The 24656-nt window shown below is 40.1% G+C and overlaps 1 protein-coding gene across 1 annotated transcript in view; it reads left to right on the top strand.

Annotated features, from left to right (window-relative positions):
* The window catches only part of jade2 (jade family PHD finger 2), a 233188-nt gene that overhangs the window by 35762 nt on the left and 172770 nt on the right, over positions 1-24656 (top strand). The window contains exon 3 of the mRNA XM_030068583.1: positions 3576-3661. Within this exon, the coding sequence (XP_029924443.1) occupies positions 3576-3661 (86 nt within the window). The remainder of the gene's footprint in view (positions 1-3575; positions 3662-24656) is intronic.

Below are 24656 nucleotides of genomic sequence, written 5' to 3'. Positions count from 1 at the left end.
TTGGTTTTCATCTTTTTTGTACATTTTTTGTAAAAATCCTCACTGTTTGTTCCCTGGGAGGCCGATATAATAAATGGCACCATCATCATATACCAATTTTTGAGGAGTTTGAAATAGAACCCTGCAACGATCTGGTAACTGACAAAGACTAGTAAAGATAAAGTAAATACAACCATACAATAGTCTGTTTATTTTTTAGTGCTTTTCAACATGTGCTCATTCACTTGGCAAAATTAGAAAATTACTTCAACTTAGGTTATGTAAAACTTGCCACTGTCATTTTTTGGTTACAGTTTCTTTCAAACTGAACTGTAAGATTCATCCTACTTATACATGCATGGATGATGCTCTCACTGAGACAGTCCTGACAATAATCACAGCCTGGGCAAATTTGATCTATTTAACAAGTTGCAAAAACAAAATGTAATCTCTGTCCACAGTTTGTAAATGCACTGTAGCATTTAAAACCAACTGAAAGAACATTAAGTGCATTTTTTTACACTGTTAAATAAATGAATTAAATTAGTAGGCCACTTATGTTTTATAGACTCTTGCTTAAACTCAACAATATATTAACTGAATGAATTAATTCAAAATAGAGTCCATTATGTGGCTGTACAATCCTTAAATAAACCTAAAACTGTGCTCAATTTGTGTTGCACTCTGCTATGCGCTGCAAACAACCTTGTAACAGAGAGGCGCTGTGCAAACAAAACACACAAAAGTACACAAAATATAAGCCTCTTCTGTCCTTAGTGAAAACGTAGCCCTCATGTTATGTCTAATGAAGGAGGCTGAAAGACTGATAGACCTGTATTCTGAAAGTCAAGTGTGTACCTGAAATGTAACTAAAAAAGCAATCCAGCTTTTCTTTTGAGCACTGAAAGCACAACAGTTGGCTCTGTATTATCTCCATTTATGTTCCTTCTACCTCTACTCTGTTTTCATGTGAAGCACTCAGTGCATGTGTAACAGATGCATAAATTAGATTGTTATATTTCACCTAAAATCTGTTTCTGTTCATGCTTTGCTGTTAGTTTTCTCAAGAAAACTCTGTTTCTGTATTATTTTGGGGAGCTTTACTTTGTTAAATTTATTTTTTATTGCATGACCTTTGACACTGCGGTGACGTCACTTCCTGTTGCTTTGCGGTAATTTTACTCACTTGGCGCTAGCCACGGAAAGGAGAGGTGTGTTTTCTGGAGGACGGTCGCAAAAAAGGTGTTATATTGAAAGTCATGTGTTTTATACAGACAGAAAAGAAATCGTTCGTCACACGTAGACACAACGCAGGAAGTGTAGTGGAGGCAGTGTCAGGCCAGAGCGGCTACACATGGAATTTCTTTATTGTAAAGCACTTTGAGCTGCATTTCTTGTATGAAAGATGCTATACAAATAAAATATTTTTATTCTTACTATAATTAACTTTTGATACTGTCTCGCGTGGGGATGCCTGTTCCACGACAACATTGTCCTCGATAATTTCTTCATACTTTTGGTTTGGGTCTTCTTTGGTGGCGTGGGGGGAGTCATCTTTACTGTCATCTCTGCACTGACACCATCACAGCCACCTGTTTCATTCACAACTTTCTGCAGCAAATTAGGTCCTCCCTCCTTTTTATCCCAGTTGAAATACTGATCTTTATAGCATGCATTGAGCATGGTTGCAATGAAATAAAGGGCTTTGCGTCGCTCACCATTAAAGTGATCACTGACAGCTTCCAATAGGGTAATTTTGGCAGTTTGTGCGCTGCTGTCTGAGTCACTTCTCCCGCCAAGTAGCTGTGTCACTGCCACCACAGCGGGGATGACATCTGCAGAAGAGGCCTGTGCAGAACTGATCTCTCTGGTCAGGCACTCAAAGGGGGGCGAGTAGGGTATATTTTCAAGAATTCCTTATTGATTTGCCGTCAGTGTCACTGGGAAATCAAAATCAGCAGTGTACGCAGCTAAAGCCCTCTTCTGTTCCACCAGGCTCTGCATCATATAAAAGGTTGAATTCCAGCTGATCCAGCTTGTTGTAGCCTTTTAATGGGCATCTCGAGCTCATTCTGTATGTCATCAAGTCGACTGCATGCAAGTTATGAGTGCTTAAAATGTCCAACTTCTCTCTTCCCCTCGTCCGCGATATCTGCGATGCTGTGCTGAGCCAGGACACCTTTGTTCATGGCAAGCTGCAAGGTGTGTGCTGTTCATCGCAAACTTTGCACATTTAACTCCATCACTGCTTTGGACATGTTGCGTGCATTGTCCCTCAGCACTACATATGCTTTCTCCTTTGGGATTTTTCACTTCCCAAACATGCCATCAAAAGCAGATGCAGCAGCTGCATGAGACCCTCAGTATTCTTGTGAATCAAAGGCACCCTTTTTAAGTATTAAGTATTCATTGTGCTGTGAGGCTCAGCATGCTTATGGGGCTTACGCTTGGCGTCCAAATGTCTGTTGTGAAGCTAATTCAAGTGGAAGTAGTGATGAGCTTCTCGATGTTGCTCTAGATGACAGCTTGCAGCTAAGGTAAGGCCACATCTGAGAAATACCTACAGCTGGACATTGTGTCATGTGACTCAATGTAATCCTCAAATCTGCAGATCTTCAACTAATGGATAGGCCTAGTTGTCCAGAGCAGTACACATGCATTTCTGAGTGATGCTTTGACCCTGGTGTGGTTATGGTTATGTTTTTTTTGTTTGTTTGTTTTATCAAAGGACTGGAGAAGGAACTGCTGACAGTTTTTTTTTTTTTTTCTGATACCGGTTGTTTCCTTCCTTTGTTCTTCATAACAGGTTCGTCATAATGATCAGGATGATGGTTCTTAAGATGGATGATTACATTTGTAGTGTTGAAGGAATGTGAATTGTCTCCTCCTTGCATGGCCGATACTGAGCAATTGTTGCAAATGGTAACTTTGCTTCCCAGACACTTTAAAAACACATCCACACCCCAGACATATTGTTGCACAATTCACACTAGGTAAAAATTCAGATAGCTCTGTGCATGCACCCTCACACCTGTGCACTTCATCAATCATTTGCCATATTCTTCTAACTGTTGCTGCACAATAGTAAAGCATTTTTTGGCAAGCATCGAACATCTAGGTATAATTACAGTATCATTGGTCTGTCATATCAGAAGACATTTTCTTTACATGCCGTTGGCAACATATCATTTTAAAGCCATTATCAACTAATACCGATGATGTGCATCCCTCAGGATTTAATATTCACACTTGGTAATGTATAGAATACACAGACGCTCACACAAATTAAGCTGGACTAACATTTTATGATGTTCCATGGCGCTCCAGTTGATTTGAGGTTATTTATTCTTCTGTACAACAGTTAAGTTAGCTTGTGGGAGCAAGGGATGTTGTGCACCAATAAAACCTTTTGTAGCTTCTACTCCTGCTCTTCAGAACAATTTTCATTGGCTATGTGATGAAAAACACAAACCCCAAAAAGTTTACTAGTGTAATTATTGCATTTTGAGCAGCCTTAAGGGAGATTTTATTTGAATCTTTAGTTCAAGTAAAAGTTTTGCCATGCTGATCATCGTCGTGTGTTGTCTTCTCTGCAGGTCAGGTGACTTCATGGTCCAGGTCGTCCAAAAACACGGGCACCAGCAGCACATGGGTCCGACACCAGCACAAGAAACCATCAGAAGTAAGTCACTGTGGAAATGTGGTGGAATAATAAAGATAAATACGTATGAAAAATGTGTGCACTGTAACAGGTTGTGTGTTCGGAGCCTTTGAGCTTACAGTTGATTCACCTGTACTTTACCCTGTTAGAGATTTGAGTTATTGCTTCAGTGAGTTGACAAAAATTGTAAGATTCCAGCATCTTGTCCAGTCGGTTTGGTTGCTGAATGCTGGCGGGACTTGTGTCTGTTGTGGTCTTTACTCATAGAGAGAGAGAGAGAGAGAGAGAGAGAGTGTGAGAGTGTGTGAGAGAGAGAGTGTGTGTGAGAGTGTGAGTGTGAGAGTGAGAGTGTGTGTGAGAGAGAGTGAGATTGAGAGTTAGAGTGTAAGAGTGAGAGTGAGAGAGAGAGTGAGTGAGACAGAGAGAGAGAGAGAGAGAGAGACAGACAGAGAGCACTGGTCCAAGACGTAACAGAAGTCAACAAATGAGGTTTTTTTATGGTTTCTGTAGAGGCTCACATGGCAGCGTTGTTCCTGTGGTGGGTTATGTTTCAATGCTGAAGACGATTGAATGGATAATTCAGAATTGTTGACATTATTGTTACATTGACATAATCACCTCTGGCAGTGAGTCTTGCCAAAAGTATTTTAAACCACAAAAAACATGCCAAAAGTTTTCGGTATCCACAACAGAATACACAACATTTTGTGGATCCCCTGCAATTCTGATTTACCATTAAATTACCTAAAGTACTTTTCCATGTTGCGTGACAGTGTCACATATCTATTCTCTGTCTGCTAGTCACTGAATGCTTCACTTAAGGTACATCACTTATATTGAGAGAAATATTCAGACCCAAGATGCTACGGTTTTATGACTGTAGTGTTACATCAAATATAAACTATCTCAGTGCCTTATGCATCATTTTATGTACATTCCCTGTAATTGAGCAGGACATATTTGGGATCTTTGGAAAACTTGGCATCTCCACTTGCATTTTAAAACCAACATTCTGTAGGTTTGCCTCAGGGTTGCAGAGGTTAAAATATTTTCTGTCAGTTGGCCCTGTTCACTGCCGCTGCTATTGTTCTTCCAAGCTGCATGATCTCCAACCAGAATACTCACTGCCTGGGGTTATGTTAATGAAAATATGTCACTGTTGGTCAGTAACTCACACAACCTTATGTCAAAACTTCCAAACTATCCCTTTAAGAGACCACAACATCCTTTTGGGGCAAAAATGAGACCACTGGATCCTACACAAGCAGAGGACACAAATGGAAGTTGTTGAAGAGCCAAACAAGAGGAATGCATATAAAACATTTTGACTTCTTGCAGGGTTAGTGCCATGCTCTGCTGGCTAAGCTGCACACAGTCTGATTCTTTGAGTGTTTTTTTTTTTTTTTTTTTTTTTTTTCAAATGAAAGCTCTCATCCAGCCACCACAGCAATTTATCAGTTCTTAACTTGAACAAAACTAGCGTCAAATGCATGTACAGGCATGTTTGTCACCACAGCTAAATCAACCAAGGGCATGGATGGTTCAGTTAGGTTGGCTAAAGTACCACATGGTCGTGATGAATGGACCCTCAAGCTCTGAAATGACCACCCTGTGGGAAGAAAAATGGTATAATCCAGTTGGAAAATGGTATACTGGAACAGTTGCGGCGGTGCGGTATGGTGGTGGAAGCTGCCTGCCAATCACACATGCCTCCCACGCAGTCAGTGAAGTGGGTTCAAATCTCTTTTAAGAGAACTTGTCTCTCGCTGTTTGGAGAGTTTCCTTCCAAAATAAGATATCTGCCATTTGGAAAAAGTGACACCTACTCTTATAAAATGATTGATGGCACAAAATTAGCAATGGTAATTTCTAGAAGACCGCAGCTAACTTCAGTGCTTGGTTGACAAAATAATGACACTAAATCCTCCATCCTTGAGATATTTAATGATAAACTTAAGGCAATGATGTGTTTCTTTTTGCAAACTGAATAGATGCCATCTTGGAATAAAAGTCTTCACTTCCCATCTTCCAAACTTGTTATTCCTCTCTAATGGTACCAGAAATGTCAAAAACAGTCAGAAACGGCAAAAGAGTTCAAGAGCGCAAATGTTTCTTTTTTCCTTCTGCTTTTTTTTGAAGGGGGGGAGGGAAAAGAATAAAGTGAGATGGCATGCATGCCCCCTAACCATCCTGAAGTACAAGTCATCAGCGGAGCATCTGTCATGCCTGTGCATTTGAAGCTTCCTCCCCCTCAGCTCTATCCAGTTAACCACAGGCTGTTGGAAGGTCCTGTCAGCAGTCAGTCAGTCAGTAATTACTGACTCTCCGCTCTGACCCGGGCCTCTGCTGAACAGCCACGGGGCCACGTTCCCTTTCATACCCTCGTCTCCTTGCCTCGCCTCACTCTGGGCTCCACTGCACTTTCGTAAAGGGTGATGTTTTGTAGTGTTTTCTGCTCTCGGTAGCATACCGTGGAAGGTGACAGGAACAATACAAGATAGAGAAAAGGGCAGATGACACATGCCAAAGGTTTGATGGCAATGTGACAATGTTGCAGGCATTTTGAATCGACATTAGAGTGACTTCAGAAATGCTAGCGATCCTTTTGGCATTTTTTTAAAAAATTACTTTATATTATGTATATGTACTCCACAAAACCATGAAGCTGCATTCACACCTGTTTGACTTGACAGGCATTTAGTTATTATAATCTGTTAATAGGACACTCAGGTTATGGCTCTTATTTTCAAAAGGGTGGCCTTTATTTGGTCAGCAGTTCAGTGTTGCAAGAAGGGCGGCGGCCAGTGCGAGAATCAGTGTTAAAGTCCCCATGAAATGAACTCCCAACTTTTACTTAAAAAGAGTGAATCTTTAAGAGTTCATGGTGCATTTGGGAGGTTTTTGTCACCTTGTAAAGTCAGAAATTTCCAAGCTTACAGCTGGGAAACTGCTCTCCAACAGCTACCAAGTCGTAAGTATGAGGGGTAAACAGCTCCATGAGTTTACGAATTGTGACGTGTCACTCTGACACATGGTGGACAACTTGAAAACAATGTCCCAGGTCAGTGGTAAATAAAATTCCTATAATTATCTTTTTTAATCAAAATCAGTGTCAGTTATTATTAAATTATTATCATTATATTATATTAATTACTGTAACAGTGGCCAGTCCTTTCAGTGATCTAAAAAATTTACTCTTAGCGTTTTCAGTGGACAATGTCAGGTCTAGTTTCTTGATATTCTAGAGGAAATAAGCAAAAACAGCATCATGCTGCACCAGCAAGCGCAAATAAAAAGTTCACCATATAAAATCTTCACAAATTTCTAAATTTTGAAAACTGGCTTCCTATTAGCACTTCATAGTTCTCAGGAACTACTCTCAGTGCTTCCCTACTAAGCAACCGTAACATCTTTTTATATGCTTTAATGGGCAAAGGTCATGACTGTTTACTTTGCATATAAACAAAAATTATAGCCATAAACGTTTCTGAATGGCAGTCTTCTGCAGTTGGAGCAGGAGACAAACTTTGAGGTCATTTTGGCTTTTGAAGCAGTTAACTGCTCCTCAGCTTCACAGGGTGGAGTGTCACTCTCTTTGCTCACCTGCCAGCTGCCTGGATCCAAACTGTGGCTTAGAAACCACGTTGACACTGTTCTGCTTTTTTCACCCTGCCTGCCCCCTTTTTGTTTTTTTTTGTTTTTTTTTTAACATTCAAGACAATGAGGAGTGGCCATGAGGCAGACAGACAGCGGCTACTTGGGAAAGGCGCCGTGCCTGGAGTGCACATGACATAGACCTCTTTTTTTTTTTTTTTTTTTTTTTGAGAGCCGACTAATCACAAGGATGAAGAGGCGGGGTTTCACTCTACACAGGCAGTAAATGACAACATCAACCACAGTGGAAATGGAAAAAGAACACTAGACAAATTGGTAGTTGTTTCTCTCATCATGGAGATTTAGGCGGTGTGCACATGGCACATTTGGCAGGTATCGAAGCATTTTGAATGAGTCTGTACAAATTTTATTGGCTTACATAAGTTTGTTAGCAGATGACTTGACTTACCCTCTGTCAAAATTAAAAGGAGGAAACACAGAAAAGATGTATGAAAAGACAACAGCAGACCATACAGCAAAGGTAAAGATGGAATATATGAACAATGGACGATAGTGTGCTGTACAATTAAAACAGATATTGAATGGGTACAGAAGTCCAGAGCTCATGGTGGATGATAGCTTCAGCTTTTTTGATGAACTGGGCTGTGAAATTTTTATGCCCTGCAGTGTGTCAGCCTGTGTCATCCGTAAATGATTATTATAGGTTTCTTTGAAATAGATGGGATATTGTCATTTTGATGTATCACAAATATGAATGGAGCATACTGGTTGTTTTGTTGGAATTATTTCTTGGAAATATTAGAGAATCAAACATAAGCATTTTTTGCTGATAGTGGCAGCTGGTTATAACGGAAACCAAGTATTTCAGGTTTCAAGTTTCAATACTTTATTGGCTTATCGGTATGAGTCAGTATGAGTTAGGGACTTGTTTCAGTGCATGTTTAATTATTCATTTATTTATTTGTTTCTTTGTTCATTTCTTGCTTGTTGTTTTTAAACTTAATCAATGTTTATACTTAAGTTCTCTTTTTTGTTTGTTTGTTGACAATATTTTGATGCACAAAAGAATTGAATAATTGTATGATATGGAAATGGAAACATAATAAAAGTGACAGAAAAGGAAAGCATGCAGTGCACAGGAACAGTTTCATATATTAGACACATAAATGCACCACATTCATGATCAGCACCATGTTGCCATTGGCTGGAGTCATCTTGGATTGTTTATCAAGTGCACAATGTGTGGCCCACTTTGTCAAATTAGTAGCGCAAAACACCAGGGAGCATTTTGTTGTTGTTTTTGTTGTTGTTTTTTAGGCAAGAGTGTGTCCCTACTGTAAAGAAAAGTGCGCAGTGGAACACATAGTCAAAACGTCTGCAGAATGATGCTCACCCTGGGTCCAAGCAAGTCTGGCGAATGGTGAGCACACTGGACTCATAATGACAACATAGCTTTTTTCCATAATGAGCCGTCTGTGTTTGAACCTTCATAAGTCTCCTACTCTGACTTTGCTTTTTCTTAGAAGTGGTTTATAGGGCTTTACTTAGCGGAAGGAGGACACAGTCGAATGCTTCGTTGTTTTACATATAGCTCTTTTTTTAATCTAGATTTAGATGAAGACAGAGGAGTTGGCCAATTTTGTAGACAAACAGGAACAGTGTTACAAACACACAGAAACCGCACATAGTTGGTCCTGTGGTTAATGGTTAGGTTTGGCATTTGAGAATGTAGGCAGTGATGAGAAAGACCAAAAGTGTGTGAGTGTTTGTGCTGGTATGCTACTTTCACAGGTTGACAAACTTAAAAAATATGGGCATTGTAATAACTGGCAACATCGAGTCCCTGCAGTCAGAATAAGGACACTGTTAAGCGGCTCTTGGCCTCCTCTCCTCTGGCGAAAGCAAGGCTCTTCTGCATCACAGAAATCCCCCGTTTTCCCCAAGGGATTGTGTGACACTTGTCAAAACATCGCAACAACGTGGCCACAGGACACACACGCACATTTGTGGGAGGGTGCATGTCACACTCTACATAGAGGCACTGACATAAATACACTCACATGCACACAGTTTGTACTCGGGGGATTTCTGTCAGGCTTGTGGTATTGAAATTTTTTATTATGCACCCTGACAGGGGAATGTTTGTATTCAAATTCCTTGTATTTCCGTTTGAATCTGCTGCTGAACCTGTTCAAGTCTTGATGCTGATGCTTGCTGCTGCACATGAGAAGAGGCGAAAACAGTGGGGGGCACTTTGCATTTTATAGTCTGAAATTCAGCCCTGTTGTCAGTGGATCTTTATGAAACAGCCATAAGTTATAGTAAGTGTTTATGTTAGAGGTGTTACTGTTATTCGTTGGATAGTGGTGAGAAAGCTGTAGACTAAGAATGCAGATGTGAATCTGTTGAAAGTAATAACAGCATTATCATCATCAGGCTTTCTCCTGTGTGTTTTCAATCTCTCTATTAATACAGCTTCTTCACTTGAAGATTTTTCTTTGGCATTTCTGCTTCCTGAGGTAATGTGTATAGTAAAAAGTGTATATGTATTGCAAAAGGACAACTACATCAGGAACTTCCAGTGATTTTTTTTTTTTTTTAAGTCTGTTGCTGATAGACTTACAAGTCTATCACTTATAAACTTAAAAAAAAAAAATGCAGTAACAGTGTTACCCAAGAATAGGCTCATTGGTGGCACCGCTACAGTATTGGCATAGCTCCCTCAAAATAAAAATTTGGGTAATGTGAGGAATTAAACAAAATAATCTCTTGCTTAATGTCATGTTATGCTGTCTGTCACAGCAGAGACAACGTGCTCTCAGCTATGAAAACTAGTAACTTTTGTAAGATAATGTTTTACTTGTATTAGTTAAGGAAAATACAAAAAGCTAAATGTATGCATGAGTAGAAATATTTCAAGAATACCAATTTGGCGGTCCGTGCAAGTTTAATACATCCACCATGTTTGGTCTGTTAACTCCAGCCCTGACGCAAGAACGTGAGCTTCAGTTTTCAGCTTCTTGAGTGTACTACTTGTTTGAAATACCATTATATGGGAAAGAATCTGAACTATCACTTGTGGTGTCAAGTGTTGACTCCCCCCGATCTTCAACAGCAAGTCAAGATGACTGGAAAAAAAAAAGGGACAGACATATGTACTCAGCACACACTCTAAGAAAAGTATTACAGCACACAGGGCAGTGTTATTTTAGGGGATACATTTTATTTATATGGATTAATTATTCCACAAAAGTTGTTTAATCTCTGCAGTTATTGAAGTCTGTAAACAGTCACTTGATAAATCATAATCCATGACAGCATCCCCCAATGAATACATTGCTGATGGGATAAAAAGAAAATACTTGTATATCGTCCAACCCTAAACATATACGCTACAGTCTATACACTACACAGAAGGAACACTGTAGAGGAGTGCGGGGATGAAAAGTGTCAACAGTCATTAGGCAGATTTGAACCTGTGATGTTATGAGTACGTAACATCTGTGCCTTTGGATGCAGATCCACCCACAGGCCTGAATTCAGTCACCTGATTAAAAGCGTGTTCACCGAGCTTGTAATCAAACTTTAATGAGCTTATTGTGCCAGATGATGAAATTCAGAACCATGTCTCTGCACCTCGGTGTTTTCTCTGTCTTTGTATGTGCTGTGAGACACATTTTCATGTAATTAAAAAAAAAAAAAAAAAAAAAAAAACTGGTGTGCCTCAGGATTTTTTTTTGGCCTTTGCCACTGTGTTATAAACAAATCTGGGGCAACTTTTACAAAAAAAAAAAAAAAAAAAATCTTAACCAAAACAAAGTTGTGATCTATATAAAAGAAATAAAAAAGAAAAAAATGTTGTATTCTTTTGTAAGACACTTATAACATGAATTCCAAGCTGCACAATAATTTCACCATTATTCAATCCATATCATTACCACCGTTAATTATTATTCAAGCTTTGACTGCCATGTATGTGCAGAATTTTTTTTTTTTTTTTACCTTTCTTGATCTAGGAACAGTTTGCTGAGCATGCATGTTCTTGTTTTGAGCAGTGACCTACTTCACAATCAGAAAGCTGCGCATATTCACAGTTGTGAACCAGAGCAGGTGATGGTTAATTGTCTATATTAGGGCATTTTGTTGAAGGGAAAAAAAATTCTTGAGCTGTTTTTTGATCTGCAGTTGCGACTTTTAGGCTCACAGACCTGCTTCTCCATAACCTCTAGGCTTTTGTCTTCCTCAGTCACAGTGTTTTTATTTGTTTTTGAAATGACTGACGTGGTATTTGTAGTATGCATACAATGTAGCATGGTGTAGGCTACGTAATGTATATTATGGATGTGCATTTTGACTAATTTCACTGATGTATAAATGGAATTTTGGTAAACAACTATATGCTTATACAACTAGTCTAAAAGTAACAACATTTTAATAACACTCACTTAAATGTATACAGTCTAACATGGTCAAAAAAAGATTAAACGTGAAAGGCTTAGATGTTCCGAAAAGGAAATGTATTTTGAATGCTGATGAAAGGCACAGCATTTTTAGACGTGGATGCAATATCATGACGGAGCCCTGAGGCCACATTTTATGAGTAAAACAAGGAATGAATTAATAAAATTATTAATGAGGTTAATAAAACATGGGAATGAAATCATTAAATGTGTCATTGACATAGAGTACATACAAATGCAACTAAAATCTGTAAATTGTGTATTTTTTTTTTTCTTGATGGCTTCTGTTCAGCTCCGCAGCTCAGTAGTACTTTGAATGACTAGTATTTCTGGTGCCAACTGACAGAACTAGTAACTTTCAGTCATGTAGTCAACCAGTGTCATACATCCTAATGTGTAAAGGCTAATTAACCCTGGGGTGTACTTTAAAAGGTTTTAATGCACAATGTGAAAGCGAAGAGTCACCTGATGTGATGTGAAGGGTTTTCGTCTCTTGGTGGTGCATTAAACACCTTGGAGTTCACTTCTATTGACTTACTTTTGCTTTATGTCTTGGGCACAAAATTAACTTGAAAGCACTCAGTAGAGTGCATACCCCCATCAGCACTATGTAATTGTCAAGTTGTTCCACTTCCACATGATGGATATTTAGCAAAAAGAATTCACGCCCGTGCCACACCCTCCTTTGTCTAATTGTTGAAAGTTAATCAGTTCTTCATTGCCTGATGACCAACTTTTCTATACGTTTCATGCAAATTCATTTGTAATTTTTATAAATATCCCAGAGAGAGAGCCTAGTATTCTGGGGCTGTCCTGGATACCAGCAATCATTCAAGTTTATTCAAAGATGCGTTTCGTTGGTAGACGAGATGAGAGGTTGGGGTTAAAATTGAGAAATATATGTCTAAAAAACAAATATTCAAATAATTTTGCCATTGGAATACTGTGGGATCAAATTAAGCTTTGCAGCCCTCCAGTCAGCCCTAGAGTATTCCTCCAGTCCATGGTGTAAGTGATATTGTAAGGTAGCAGTGTTTCCCACAAAATGATGCTGCAACTGTGGAGGGGACTGGGGAGGGGGATGTCTGTTGAAATATTTTGAAAGAATACATTAGCCTATTTCTAGTATTTCTTATTTCACCACTTTAATTCAAATTAATTCTACACCTTATTGTAGTGTTTGTACTCAAACTATTTTAACACATGCTCACCTTATTTTCCCTTCAGTTTCTTTCTCATCCACTCACCCAGAGCCCACACACACACACACACACACACACACATACACATACACACCGGCTTGCCCTGCCCTGCCTCTTTCTGTCTCTCTTCCAGTGTGTGTCTGCTCTGTAAACTTTATTCATTAGCAGTGTGTTTCACAAACCTGTCCAAAACACACAACTAGTGTCTTGGACTTTTTTCACCCATATGAAAATGTCATGACAGAAGTTGCACCGCGTGAGATGCCTTGTTGTTAATGGCATATCGAAACAATCAAAAACTGTGGTAGTGAATGACACCTGCTTTGTCCAATACTCTGTGAAGGTACTGAATTTTGATACCCAGCCCCACTAATAAGACTGCATGTGTGTGTCTCAGCAAACAAGTGCTGGTTTAGAGTGACAGTGACCATGAAGGAGTGTATAGCTGTGATGTAAAACTGTGGCACTTATTGGAAAACCCTCAATGGGATCAAATTATTGTAAGGTGTATGGCATGTATATGACACGACTTGTAAAGACCTTTAAAACATGTTTATGATAAAGGGCGGTATAAATAAATCTGACAACCGAGTTGAGGACGAACAGTATTTGTCTAAATTAGGAGCTTTAAAGTACAGTGAGTCGGCTCAGCTGCATGCTGCAGGAAGACAGTGTACACTGTGGTTATCCACAGCCAGGAGAGGTTGACAAACAAGTGGTATGAGGGGAGCAAGCCACTCCCAGTGCATGATGGGAGGAAGGAAGTGGTGGTGGGGGGATGGGGCGTGCACAGATGGAGATGAGGGCTGGGCAGGTGTGAATCTCTCTCTCTCTCTCTCTCTCTCTCTCTCTCTCTCTCTCTCTCTCTCTCTCTCACCCTCTCCCTCTCTCTCTCTCTCTCTCTCTTTCTCCCACCCTCCCTCCCTCCCTCCCTCTCCACATTGCAGACGACCCAGAGACCAGAGTTTTCATATGTGATATATTTATCTGTGCCTGATGTATTTTAGAGAGCTGGTATCTTCACGCCCACCTAGTGTCATTCCAAGACCCGCAAGATCTCAGCTAATGCTTAAGTGTATGAATTTACATTTGTATACTTAAACTGGAGACACAGGTGTGAGGCAAATGTACCGTGGGTGTAATGTTGGTGTAATGTCTTTAATTTAGCTGTAATTAAACACCTGCCCTGATAAATAGCCAAACCACAGGCTTAATAACAGAATTATCCAATACATTCAGGAATGGTTCACCTGGCTTGCCAAGACCATGAGGAAAGTCTCTCTGTACTAATTTATAAGTTGGTTATTAGCTGATTTTAAAGCCAGTATTAGAAATGATAACACACCGTGTGGTGAAGCGATGAAGCGGACAAAAGTGAGACTTGAAAAATGAAAACACAAAACAAACAAACAAACAAATGTATGAACATGAAAAGCAAAACAAAAATTGATCTACATTGGTTTCAGCACTAGAAAAGGCCAGTGAGTTTTGAGTAGTCCAATAATTACATGGTCAACCAGTCATCAAATGGTTGAAATAGGTATTTATAAGTGTTATTTTACCAATTCTCCTCCTCCTCCTCCTCCTCCTCCTCCTCCTTCTTCTTCTTCTTCTTCTTCTTCTTCTTCTTCTTCTTCTTCTTCTTCTTCTTCTTCTTCCCTCAGTCCTTCTTCTTCTTCTCTGTCCTTCTTCTTCTTCTTCTTCTTCTTCTTCTTCTTCCCTCAGTCCTTCTTCTTCTTCTCTGTCCTTCTTCTTTTTCTTCTTCTTCTTCATTGTCTTCTTTTACTTCTTCCTCCTCCTGTTCTTCTCCCAGTCCTCCTCCATTGTCATGTTCTTCTCCAGGTATTACTTCTTATTTTCCTTCCTCTTCTTGTCATCCTTTGTCTTTCTTTTCTGCCTGTTTTCCTCCTCTTCCTCTTCTTGTTTTCTTCCTTGAGTCATTTTGAAAATCACATAACAGTGTTAAGTACAGAAAGGTACTGTAGGTCTTGAAAAAGTCATGGAGGTCCATTGTGAAAGCGGAGGTTTTTCAGCGGTAAAACTCAAAACAGCAGTCAGTTGATGGTAGACATAATGAGCAGCTTCCTGTAGCCTCGCTGCGCTCGACTCTCCTGACAGTCGTTTTCACGGTGTGTGCTTAGGTAATATTGTGATCAAATGAGAACATCGGAAAATGTCCTTGGGCTATTGACTGTCTTGTTGAGCTGTTCTCAAGTGTTTTTAACAATTTGTGCATCAGGCCAAGAGTTATTTTTCCCAGCCTGGTGTTTACACTTGCAGACGTTGCTAGGTGGTTCGCTATCAAAGCGGCGAAATCCTGTAACATATAAGCCCATGAACACGTCTAGTTCTGCACAGCAGCTCTTGGCAGGCATTGACAGCTACGACTGCTTCTTGAGAAAACCATGAAACGTCATATGTTGTTTAATCATGTGCACTGATACATGCATGTGCAGGTATATATGTATCTGTGTGTGTGTGTGTGTGTGTGTGTGTGTGTGTGTGTTTGCAAAGATGCATGTGTGTCCTAACAGTCTAGCAGCTGCTGTAGCTCATTAGAGTCTGGTAGAAACAGCTGTGAAACTCCATGGCAACCAGATGCAAACAGCTACAGGAATGCATGGAGTTGATGTTTTAGTTTCTCACACTCACACACACACACACACACACACACACACACTCTGTGCCAAGCCCTGTGGATGGATGAGCACCCTAGATGGATGGCAGAGAGCTTTGCATGTCGACACATACCAGCTGAGAGATGAGTGCATATAAACACACACACACTCAAACGCACACATACACGCATAAACACACACACACACCCAGCCAACACAGCCTCCAGCCGTTGTATTAAACTGTCAGTATTGCTCCCGTGTTGCTCACCTGCCAGGTGCTCAGATCTGAAAAACCAACAGCTCTACACGTTGACTGTGAAGAGCTGGGGAGGCAGGGATAAAAAACTAAAGGATAGACGGATGGATGGTTGGCTGAAGTCAGTGGTTCTCAACCTTTTTGGCTCGTAATCACTTAAAACGAAGCAATGCCGTCCCATTGTCGCAGGCTTCATATTCACAAGCCAACCAAAAGATGATTTTCCCTTTTGAGGTCATTTCATTTGATCATCAGAGGAGCCCCAGAGGCTGAAACTGTTAAGTGTCTCACAGGAAAAGAAGCAGAAATGATAGAAAAATCTGAAAAAATAGACATGGTAATTAATTTGTGTAATAGAAATGTTTTCCAGCCTTTCCTTAAATAATTTTGTGACCCCCTTAAAGTTATTCTGTGATCCCCTGGGGGTCCTGACCCACCAGCTGTGAACCACTGGCTCTGGTGAATGGATATATGATATAGGAATGAATAAATTTACAGGAGTGATGGATGTAAGGATGGGGAAAGGGATGCAAGGACTGATACAGAGAAGAACTGGACGGATGATATTTTCAGTGTTGATTAATTTGATATTGATTATTTTTCCCAATTTAATTGAATAATAATTCTCTCTATAAAATGTCAAGAATAATGACAAATGCTCATTGGAAAGTAATAGAGCTCAAAGTGATATCTTTGTTTGACCAGCAGTCCAAAAAAAAAAAAAAAAAAAAAAAAAAAAGGAACTGTTGATTTTATAATGATATGAACTGAGAAAAGCAGGCAAACTTTAGCATCTTAATTATCCTGATGAACCTGGAATTGGCAAATGTTTGGGATTTTTACTTGATTATTTTCATAAAGTAAAAGATTATGGAAATTACATTTGATTAATTTTCTGTCCATAGCCATGATTAATCCACTAATTGTTTCAGCAATAGATGGGTAGATGATGGATGGAGGAAAGAATGCATGGATAAATGGATGGAAAAGGCCTGAGTTTCTTTGACAGTATCCCGTGGTGAATGGTTTGGTTTTACAGGCCTTTTTTTGCGTAAGTGTGGTACTAAAGTACTTCAGTCACAGCATGGGTTTGCATGGCAGAATCTCTGTCCCACATTAACCTCATGTCTATTGATACCACATGAAAACAATGTTAACTTTACTGTTTGCAGTCTGCCTTCAGACAGCTTCTTGTCTTCTCACTGGAATAGGATCTAGTTGGTGATGTGACCTTTAATGTTTTTAGTTGACTTTGTAACTCTACATCAAAATAATTTTCTCAGTGGGGATCAGTAATAATCACATCATTTTTAGCATGATGCAGCTGCAGCAGCGCTGTGGCAGTATGGTAGTGATACCACTACTGTCCTCTGTTTCTCTGGCAGTAAGTAATGACCAAGGCTTTTCTTTTACTGAAGTTTTTTTTTTTTTTTTTTTTAAAGCATTCAGATTTTAGCTACAACTTTAATCTTCAATGATTCTCTTCTGATTTTAGATGATGTAACATTACAGTGATGAGCTCCTCTGTGCTTTGTCCCTCAGCTTACATGGACTGTTGCCAATTAACAATGTATAATGAAATATATATATAAATATGTCTCTGACAGTTTATAGTAAAGCACTCTGTGAAGCCATGCTTTTACACGTGCATTGGGCTATAAATAGTGCTTGCCAGCAGTTCTGTTGCAAATGTTATCTGTGGAAAACCAACTAGCATGATGATCACTGATGAGATAAAGGTAACTGATGAATCAGAGCCTGAGAGTTGAAACCACTTTCATATAAACTGATAAGGTCATTTTAACGGCACGCGTGCATCATGTAGAATATGTACTTTAGATGCCTGTGAGAGGCATGCACTGTGGTCCTTTTTTGTGGTTAATGCTACTTTTGATTATAAGTCAGTACTCAGGATTTCTGACTTTCAAGGAGGAAGAGTCAAGTAGAGTGTCTTAAGTCAAGTTCCTAGACACCAGGTGGGACAGGTTTTTCTCATCCTCTGGTTCACATCTTGATGTCATAGCCATGTGGCTGCTCACACTGTCAATGGTAGAAATGAGGAAAGCATGCCAAATAACTTAACATGTAGCTGTCAGACAGATGGACATGCAGAAAATTGTCCTTTTTTTCTCGTCAAGGTCTTCCATATGTGCCAATTGTTATAATTATATAATTATATACAGTACAGGCCAAAAGTTTGGACACACCTTCTCATTCAATGCGTTTTCTTTATTTTCATGACTATTTACATTGTAGATTCTAACTGAAGGAATCAAAACTATGAGTGAACACATGTGGAGTTATGTACTTAACAAAAAAAGGTGAAATAACTGAAAACATGTTTTATATTCTAGTTTCTTCAAAATAGCCACCCTTTGCTCTGATTACTGCTTTGCACACTCTTGGCATTCTCTCGATGAGCTTCAAGAGGTAGTCACCTGAAATGGTTTTCCAACAGTCTTGAAGGAGTTCCCAGAGGTGTTTAGCACTTGTTGGCCCCTTTGCCTTCACTCTGCGGTCCAGCTCACCCCAAACCATCTGGATTGGGTTCAGGTCCGGTGACTGTGGAGGCCAGGTCATCTGCCGCAGCACTCCATCACTCTCCTTCTTGGTCAAATAGCCCTTACACAGCCTGGAGGTGTGTTTGGGGTCATTGTCCTGTTGAAAAATAAATGATGGTCCAACTAAACGCAAACCGGATGGGATGGCATGTCGCTGCAGGATGCTGTGGTAGCCATGCTGGTTCAGTGTGCCTTCAATTTTGAATAAATCCCCAACAGTGTCACCAGCAAAACACCCCCACACCATCACACCTCCTCCTCCATGCTTCACAGTGGGAACCAGGCATGTGGAATCCATCCGTTCACCTTTTCTGCGTCTCACAAAGACACGGCGGTTGGAACCAAAGATCTCAAATTTGGAGTCATCAGACCAAAGCACAGATTTCCACTGGTCTAATGTCCATTCCTTGTGTTTCTTGGCCCAAACAAATCTCTTCTGCTTGTTGCCTCTCCTTAGCAGTGGTTTCCTAGCAGCTATTTGACCATGAAGGCCTGATTGGCACAGTCTCCTCTTAACAGTTGTTCTAGAGATGGGTCTGCTGCTAGAACTCTGTGTGGCATTTATCTGGTCTCTGATCTGAGCTGCTGTTAACTTGCGATTTCTGAGGCTGGTGACTCGGATGAACTTGTCCTCAGAAGCTGAGGTGACTCTTGGTCTTCCTTTCCTGGGTCGGTCCTCATGTGTGCCAGTTTTGTTGTAGCACTTGATGGTTTTTGCGATTCCACTTGGGGACACATTTAAAGTTTTTGCAATTTTCCGGACTGACTGACCTTCATTTCTTAAAGTAATGATGGCCACTCGTTTTTCTTTAGTTAGCTGATTGGTTCTTGCCATAATATGAATTTTAACAGTTGTCCAATAGGGCTGTCGGCTGGGTAGTAACCTGACTTCTGCACAACACAACTGATGGTCCCAACCCCATTGATAAAGCAAGAAATTCCACTAATTAACCCTGATAAGGCACACCTGTGAAGTGAAAACCATTTCAGGTGGCTACCTCTTGAAGCTCATCAAGAGAATGCCAAGAGTATGCAAAGCAGTAATCAGAGCAAAGGGTGGCTATTTTGAAGAAACTAGAATATAAAACATGTGTTCAGTTATTTCACCTTTTTTTGTTAAGTACATAACTCCACATATGTTCATTCATAGTTTTGATTCCTTCAGTTAGAATCGACAATGTAAATAGTCATGAAAATAAAGAAAACGCATTGAATGAGAAGGTGTGTCCAAACTTTTGGCCTGTACTGTATATATATATATATATTAATATATACTTGTTTGGTTCTCACATTAACAACATACACACTTCTTTTTTCCCCATCTTGTAGCTTGACCATGCATGTATTGGTAATGACATATTACTGTCTCCAGTCATAATCAGTACAACGTCAGTGACTTTTGGAAGTGAGATATTGTAGTACTTTCTTGGAGTCTTTCTCTGTGCTAAAGGAAGGCTAAACTCAACATTGTCCTTTGAAAATAATGAGGAAAACAAGTCAGTGCTTTGAAGAGGGATTCCTGATGGACAGGTAACCAAAGAAGGCCTATTGGAGAACCTCTTCTGAGAAAACGGTATTGATTATCTGATAGTGTATGATGTGTATGTGTGGGTTTGTGGAGGCTTGTTTCTGCATGAGAGCTTGCTTATGTTTGTGCATGTATGCATTCAAGGATTTTCTTTATGCATATGCCTATGTGTGTTTCTTGCCAGCCTTGCCATCATGACCACTGTGTGTGTTTTTGCCTGTCTTTCATGCATATCGCTGCCCCTATTTTCCCCTCTAGTCCTTTGCGATGGGTTCATGGCAGCACATCAGAGGACTAGGGTGAAGAAGTCAAGAGAAGAGGGAGAGAGAAAGATGAAGACGGAGAGAAACAGAATGAGTATGGGTTGGGAGAGAAGAATTAAGGAGACAGGAAAAACTTAGAGAGAATTGGATGTAGTGACACAAAAGAGAAAAAAGATTAAGGCATAAACGGGGTTAGTATGGAGGATGGGGACACGGTGAAAGAAAGGAAGATCATTGAAAGAGCAAAAGAAATAAAAAAGAAAGTGTGTGCAGCAGATAAAGATGCTTCAAAGAAGCCAGGAGAAAGGCACATAGCAAAGAAAAACTCCTCTGGCATATTAATTGTCACACACAAACACCTTTCTTACTGTTCTTTTTTCATACTCTTTTTTTTTTTTTCACTGCACTGTACTTCAAAGCACTCGTTTTGAAGTTTGACCCATCTGGGCTGTGGTGTCGGTGCCGTTCAGTGTTTTGAGTGTCGTCATTATCGCTCCCCCGGCGTCGGCACTGCATGCCTAATTGATGCTCAGGAGGCTCAACTCGGCATTTCTCTAAAAGATAAGTGCAAATCTTGCTCCTGCAGCCAACTATGCATTACCTCTTCTGTACAAACACACTTACACTATCACCACCAAATGGACAGTCTCAAGGACACAGGGGAGGAAGAAGTATTTAAGTGGCAGGCAGCTCCTCACTTTGATCAGAGTTTATACCCTGAAACATCTTTTCTTCAGCGAGACCAGACAATGAGATAATGTCTAAATTAAAATTTGTTATGACTAAGCACATTTCCAGTACAGCAGGAAACTCATATTTTTCACTTACCAGTGGCTGCAGGGGATGTTTATTAGGCCCATGTGGCTTTTTCCCATCAAAACTTGATCTGCATGGCTGTAAGCCAAGATTTGTTGATATATCCTCGAGGTAAGTTGCTTAGTTAATAGCATAACTTCAACCAGAAATCCACCTTAAAACTATTAAAAAGAAAGTAGACAATATACCTTGCATTTCTTGCTCTGTTTAGTTGCATGGTTTTGTATTTTTTTATTATTATCTAAAAATAACTGGCCAAACGAAGATGTTGTGATACCACTTTGAGATATTTCTCGATGTTTCTATGGTAAATGTCAGCTGCTTTTTGGACTCACCATTTTGCACCTGCATTTAACATTCATACAGGGAGAAATTTGTTTTAGAAGAGGCAGAGATACCAATATCTCCACAGACTGTAGCCTCAGTAGACCAGAATGCAATGCAGCCTCAAGACATGTTGTGTTTTGAGTGACGGTTGTGACTCCCACTTTTTAGAAAGTAGAAGAAAAATGACACTTGTTCCTATTATTGTTGCTTTCCCCACCAACACATGTTAAACAGAACAAGTTCAGGTATAATTTCTGGGGTTTTTCGAGAGGCATTCTGAGAAATCGCAAACGGAAGTAGAAGTAGACTAGGCAGGTTTAGGGGAGTGACTACACTAAAAAAAAAAAAAAAGCCAACAAAAACACACACACACAAAATTTATAACAGTTCATAACAAAGTATCTCAAACATTTTAGATTCATGGTATCTAAGAGTGTAGGAGGATTTGAGGGTGGATTTGGCCTTTCCAGATACAGGATCTTTTAATGACAGTGGCTTAAAATGACTCATGACCTTCTTTAGAGTTGGTGTGGGAGTTACTATGATGCCTGCCGAGAGATTGTGGAGCAGTATTCTTAAAACTGTGATGATCTGGGTCAACTACTTGCAAATAATCCTAAGTGTTTGTTTTAGCTTGCACTGAGTACCAGGTGGGTGGGGTTTACTGCATCAGGACAATGCAGCCTGCTTCAGGAAAGTCATAGAAAAGTGTCTTGAATTGACTTAAAAACACTTTCCTGTGATTGTCTAAACTTATATTGTTTTGTGTGGAAGATGCCGCTCACCTGCACTTTAAAATAAACTCTACAAACTATTTTAAAATACAATTTGGCCCTTGGTTCCTGTGTCTTGTTTCAGTGTTTGTTTGAGAAAACTGTTCTTCAGGCAAACTTGGTGCGCTTTTTGAGGAGACGGCGACGAATTGGCTCCTGTTTGATAAACTTAATTATTCGCTATTAGGAAATTCTGCTGGTAAAAGCGTGACATCCGACACAAGATGCAATAGACACAGACATGCGACACAGCATTAATCATGTAGTTGTTGTGGTTGTTTTTCAGCCACGCATCTCCAAAACTAGGTCACCCCCCCACACCCTCTACCCCCCACCCCGACTCCTTGTATGCCATTTAACTAGATCCACTGCCTGAGCCTGCCATACGAAGGATGATATTTGCATCAGGCTTTGTGGGGGGAAATTGGCTTATCGTTCTTGCCTCTAAGTCTCCCTCACTCTCTCTCTCTCTCATCTGTGACCCAGTTTTTTAACCTTTATTTATCGAGGGAAGGTTTGCTGCGCACGTGTGAGCTTTTGCAGCAATGCCATGCTTCATATTCATGCACTTACACACATTCACACCTGGGAGCCGCACAGTACAACTGTAGTCTCTGCTGAGCTCCTCCACTGCAGCAATGTCTTTTTTTTTTTTTTTTTTTGGAGGGGGGGGGTAGATGTCTTATTCAAGGAAAGACCTCATTCATTTTCCCCACACAGATTCTGCAGATTTGAATCAGCGAAGCTACGTGCTTCTTTGACCTTTAGCTCATAATTGTGCCCAGTGATAATTTTAATATTTGGCAGTGTGGGTCAGGGGCATTAGTGTTGCTCTCTTTTAGTCCTTTATATGATCTCTTGTCTGTCTGGTTTTTTTTTTTTTTTAAAACCTTTGTTAATCCATTGATGGTTCAGTGAGTGTACATGCGCTTTTTCAGCCATGCATGCCTCATTTTTATGCAGTAAAGACACATTTGCATCTTGGAGCTGCGTAGATCATTGGCTATCTTTTATCCCTTTTATGATAACCTAAAAACCCACAACCATCTCAGTCTAAAGTGTTAACCAGCCCTTTCAGTCCAGGGTCATTATCAGCTCTGATCTGTAGACGTTTCAACGGGTCACTCGCTACTTTGTGACCCGTGTAATGCATGAGGGTAGGCAGTTCCAACCTCAGTATAACAAAAAAGATGTAATATGATAATGTGATGAATAGTTTTACTTTTAGGGTGTGTTTTTACATCTGGCCAGGGACAACAGATGAACCTCTATGGCTCTTTCACATTTTGTTTTTTTGTTGCTGTTGCAGAAAACACTGTGTTTTGGTGGGGTTGGAAGTTAACGTGGAGGTGAAACTTGCAAAACAACCTGTTTCAAACCTGCCAGCTTGGTGTGAGAGGCTTATCTTATCGTCACTGAAAAGCACCACTGAAGCAGAGGAGGTTAAATGCCTTGTTCAAGACAGTTTTTGTCCAGACCTCCTTAGCCCATCCCAGATTGGAACCAGGAGCCTCTGGGTCACAGTTTTTGCTTGTCTAACTTTTAGTACTAGTGCTGCCACACTCAATGTTAATATTTGAATTGGGCTTTGTGGGTTCGAGGGGAGATTATCATTTCTGCCTCTTTAGTTTTCTTGTGGTTTCTTTTGTCTCTGACCCATTTTTCCAAAGACATGACTGTGAACGTGCGGGGAGGGGAGACTTTTGGCTTGATGTAGGCCAAAAATCACATCTGTTTGAACGAAGGAGTGCAGTCCATCAGTCAGTCAGTCAAAGCCTTATTGAAGCAGGAACAAAGCTTAATTGCGTGACCTTTGAGGGAAGACTTGGCAATCAGCCTGTCCTTGGCGTGGAGGAGAATGGCGCCACTCCACGCATCATTCAGGCCAAGGGCTTGTGATGAGGACTTGTCGTTCAGAGGATTCTCAAAAGGACTTCTTCACTGTCTCGTCTCACGCTAATGAGGTGCATAAATTGTAGGCTGGCTGCCTTTTGAAAGCAGAGCAAAACGAAGCTAGGCTAATAGCTACGGATGTGACATTTCAGATCTAAAAGGGGGGGAAACGAGGGCTATAGAAAGAGCAAGAGGAAATCTCATTCACATTCTTGTCAAATCCCTTATGTGTTATTTGAAAAGCATAAAGACTGTAAGAGCTGTTGATGCAAGTGATTCAATTTAGAGAGAGATAATGTTTTCGCATAATAACGGTGACTCCCTTAACCATTGCTTTTGCGCCTCTCCCATCCATGCAAGCAAGGCGTAAGCGAGCATAATAAAAGGCTCCTTTAGGCCTCTGGACTCTTCGCCCAGCATGGTGCCTATTCTGCAGCGCTCACACAAGGAAAAAAAACACCATCTGAACTCTGCCAGAAGCCATAAATGTAGAAAAAGAGAAAATATGTTTGAAAGGCACCTTAGAGTTCAGGCTTTCCTTTAAATAGACATAAAAATCACAGGTGGGCTGTCAAAGAGTTAAATATCACCGCTTGTGGCATGAAAAGCTCATGCTGCACGTCTAATGCAATGTTTTTGTTTGGTTTTTTAATTTTTTATTTATTTATTTATTTATTTTTTGGGGTGGAAATTTTACATACCTC

Source organism: Myripristis murdjan, chromosome 14 (genome assembly GCF_902150065.1).
Source record: "Myripristis murdjan chromosome 14, fMyrMur1.1, whole genome shotgun sequence".
Lineage (NCBI taxonomy): Eukaryota > Metazoa > Chordata > Actinopteri > Holocentriformes > Holocentridae > Myripristis > Myripristis murdjan.
Note: the sequence above shows the minus strand (reverse complement) of the source record. Positions and strands in the feature narration are given on the sequence as shown.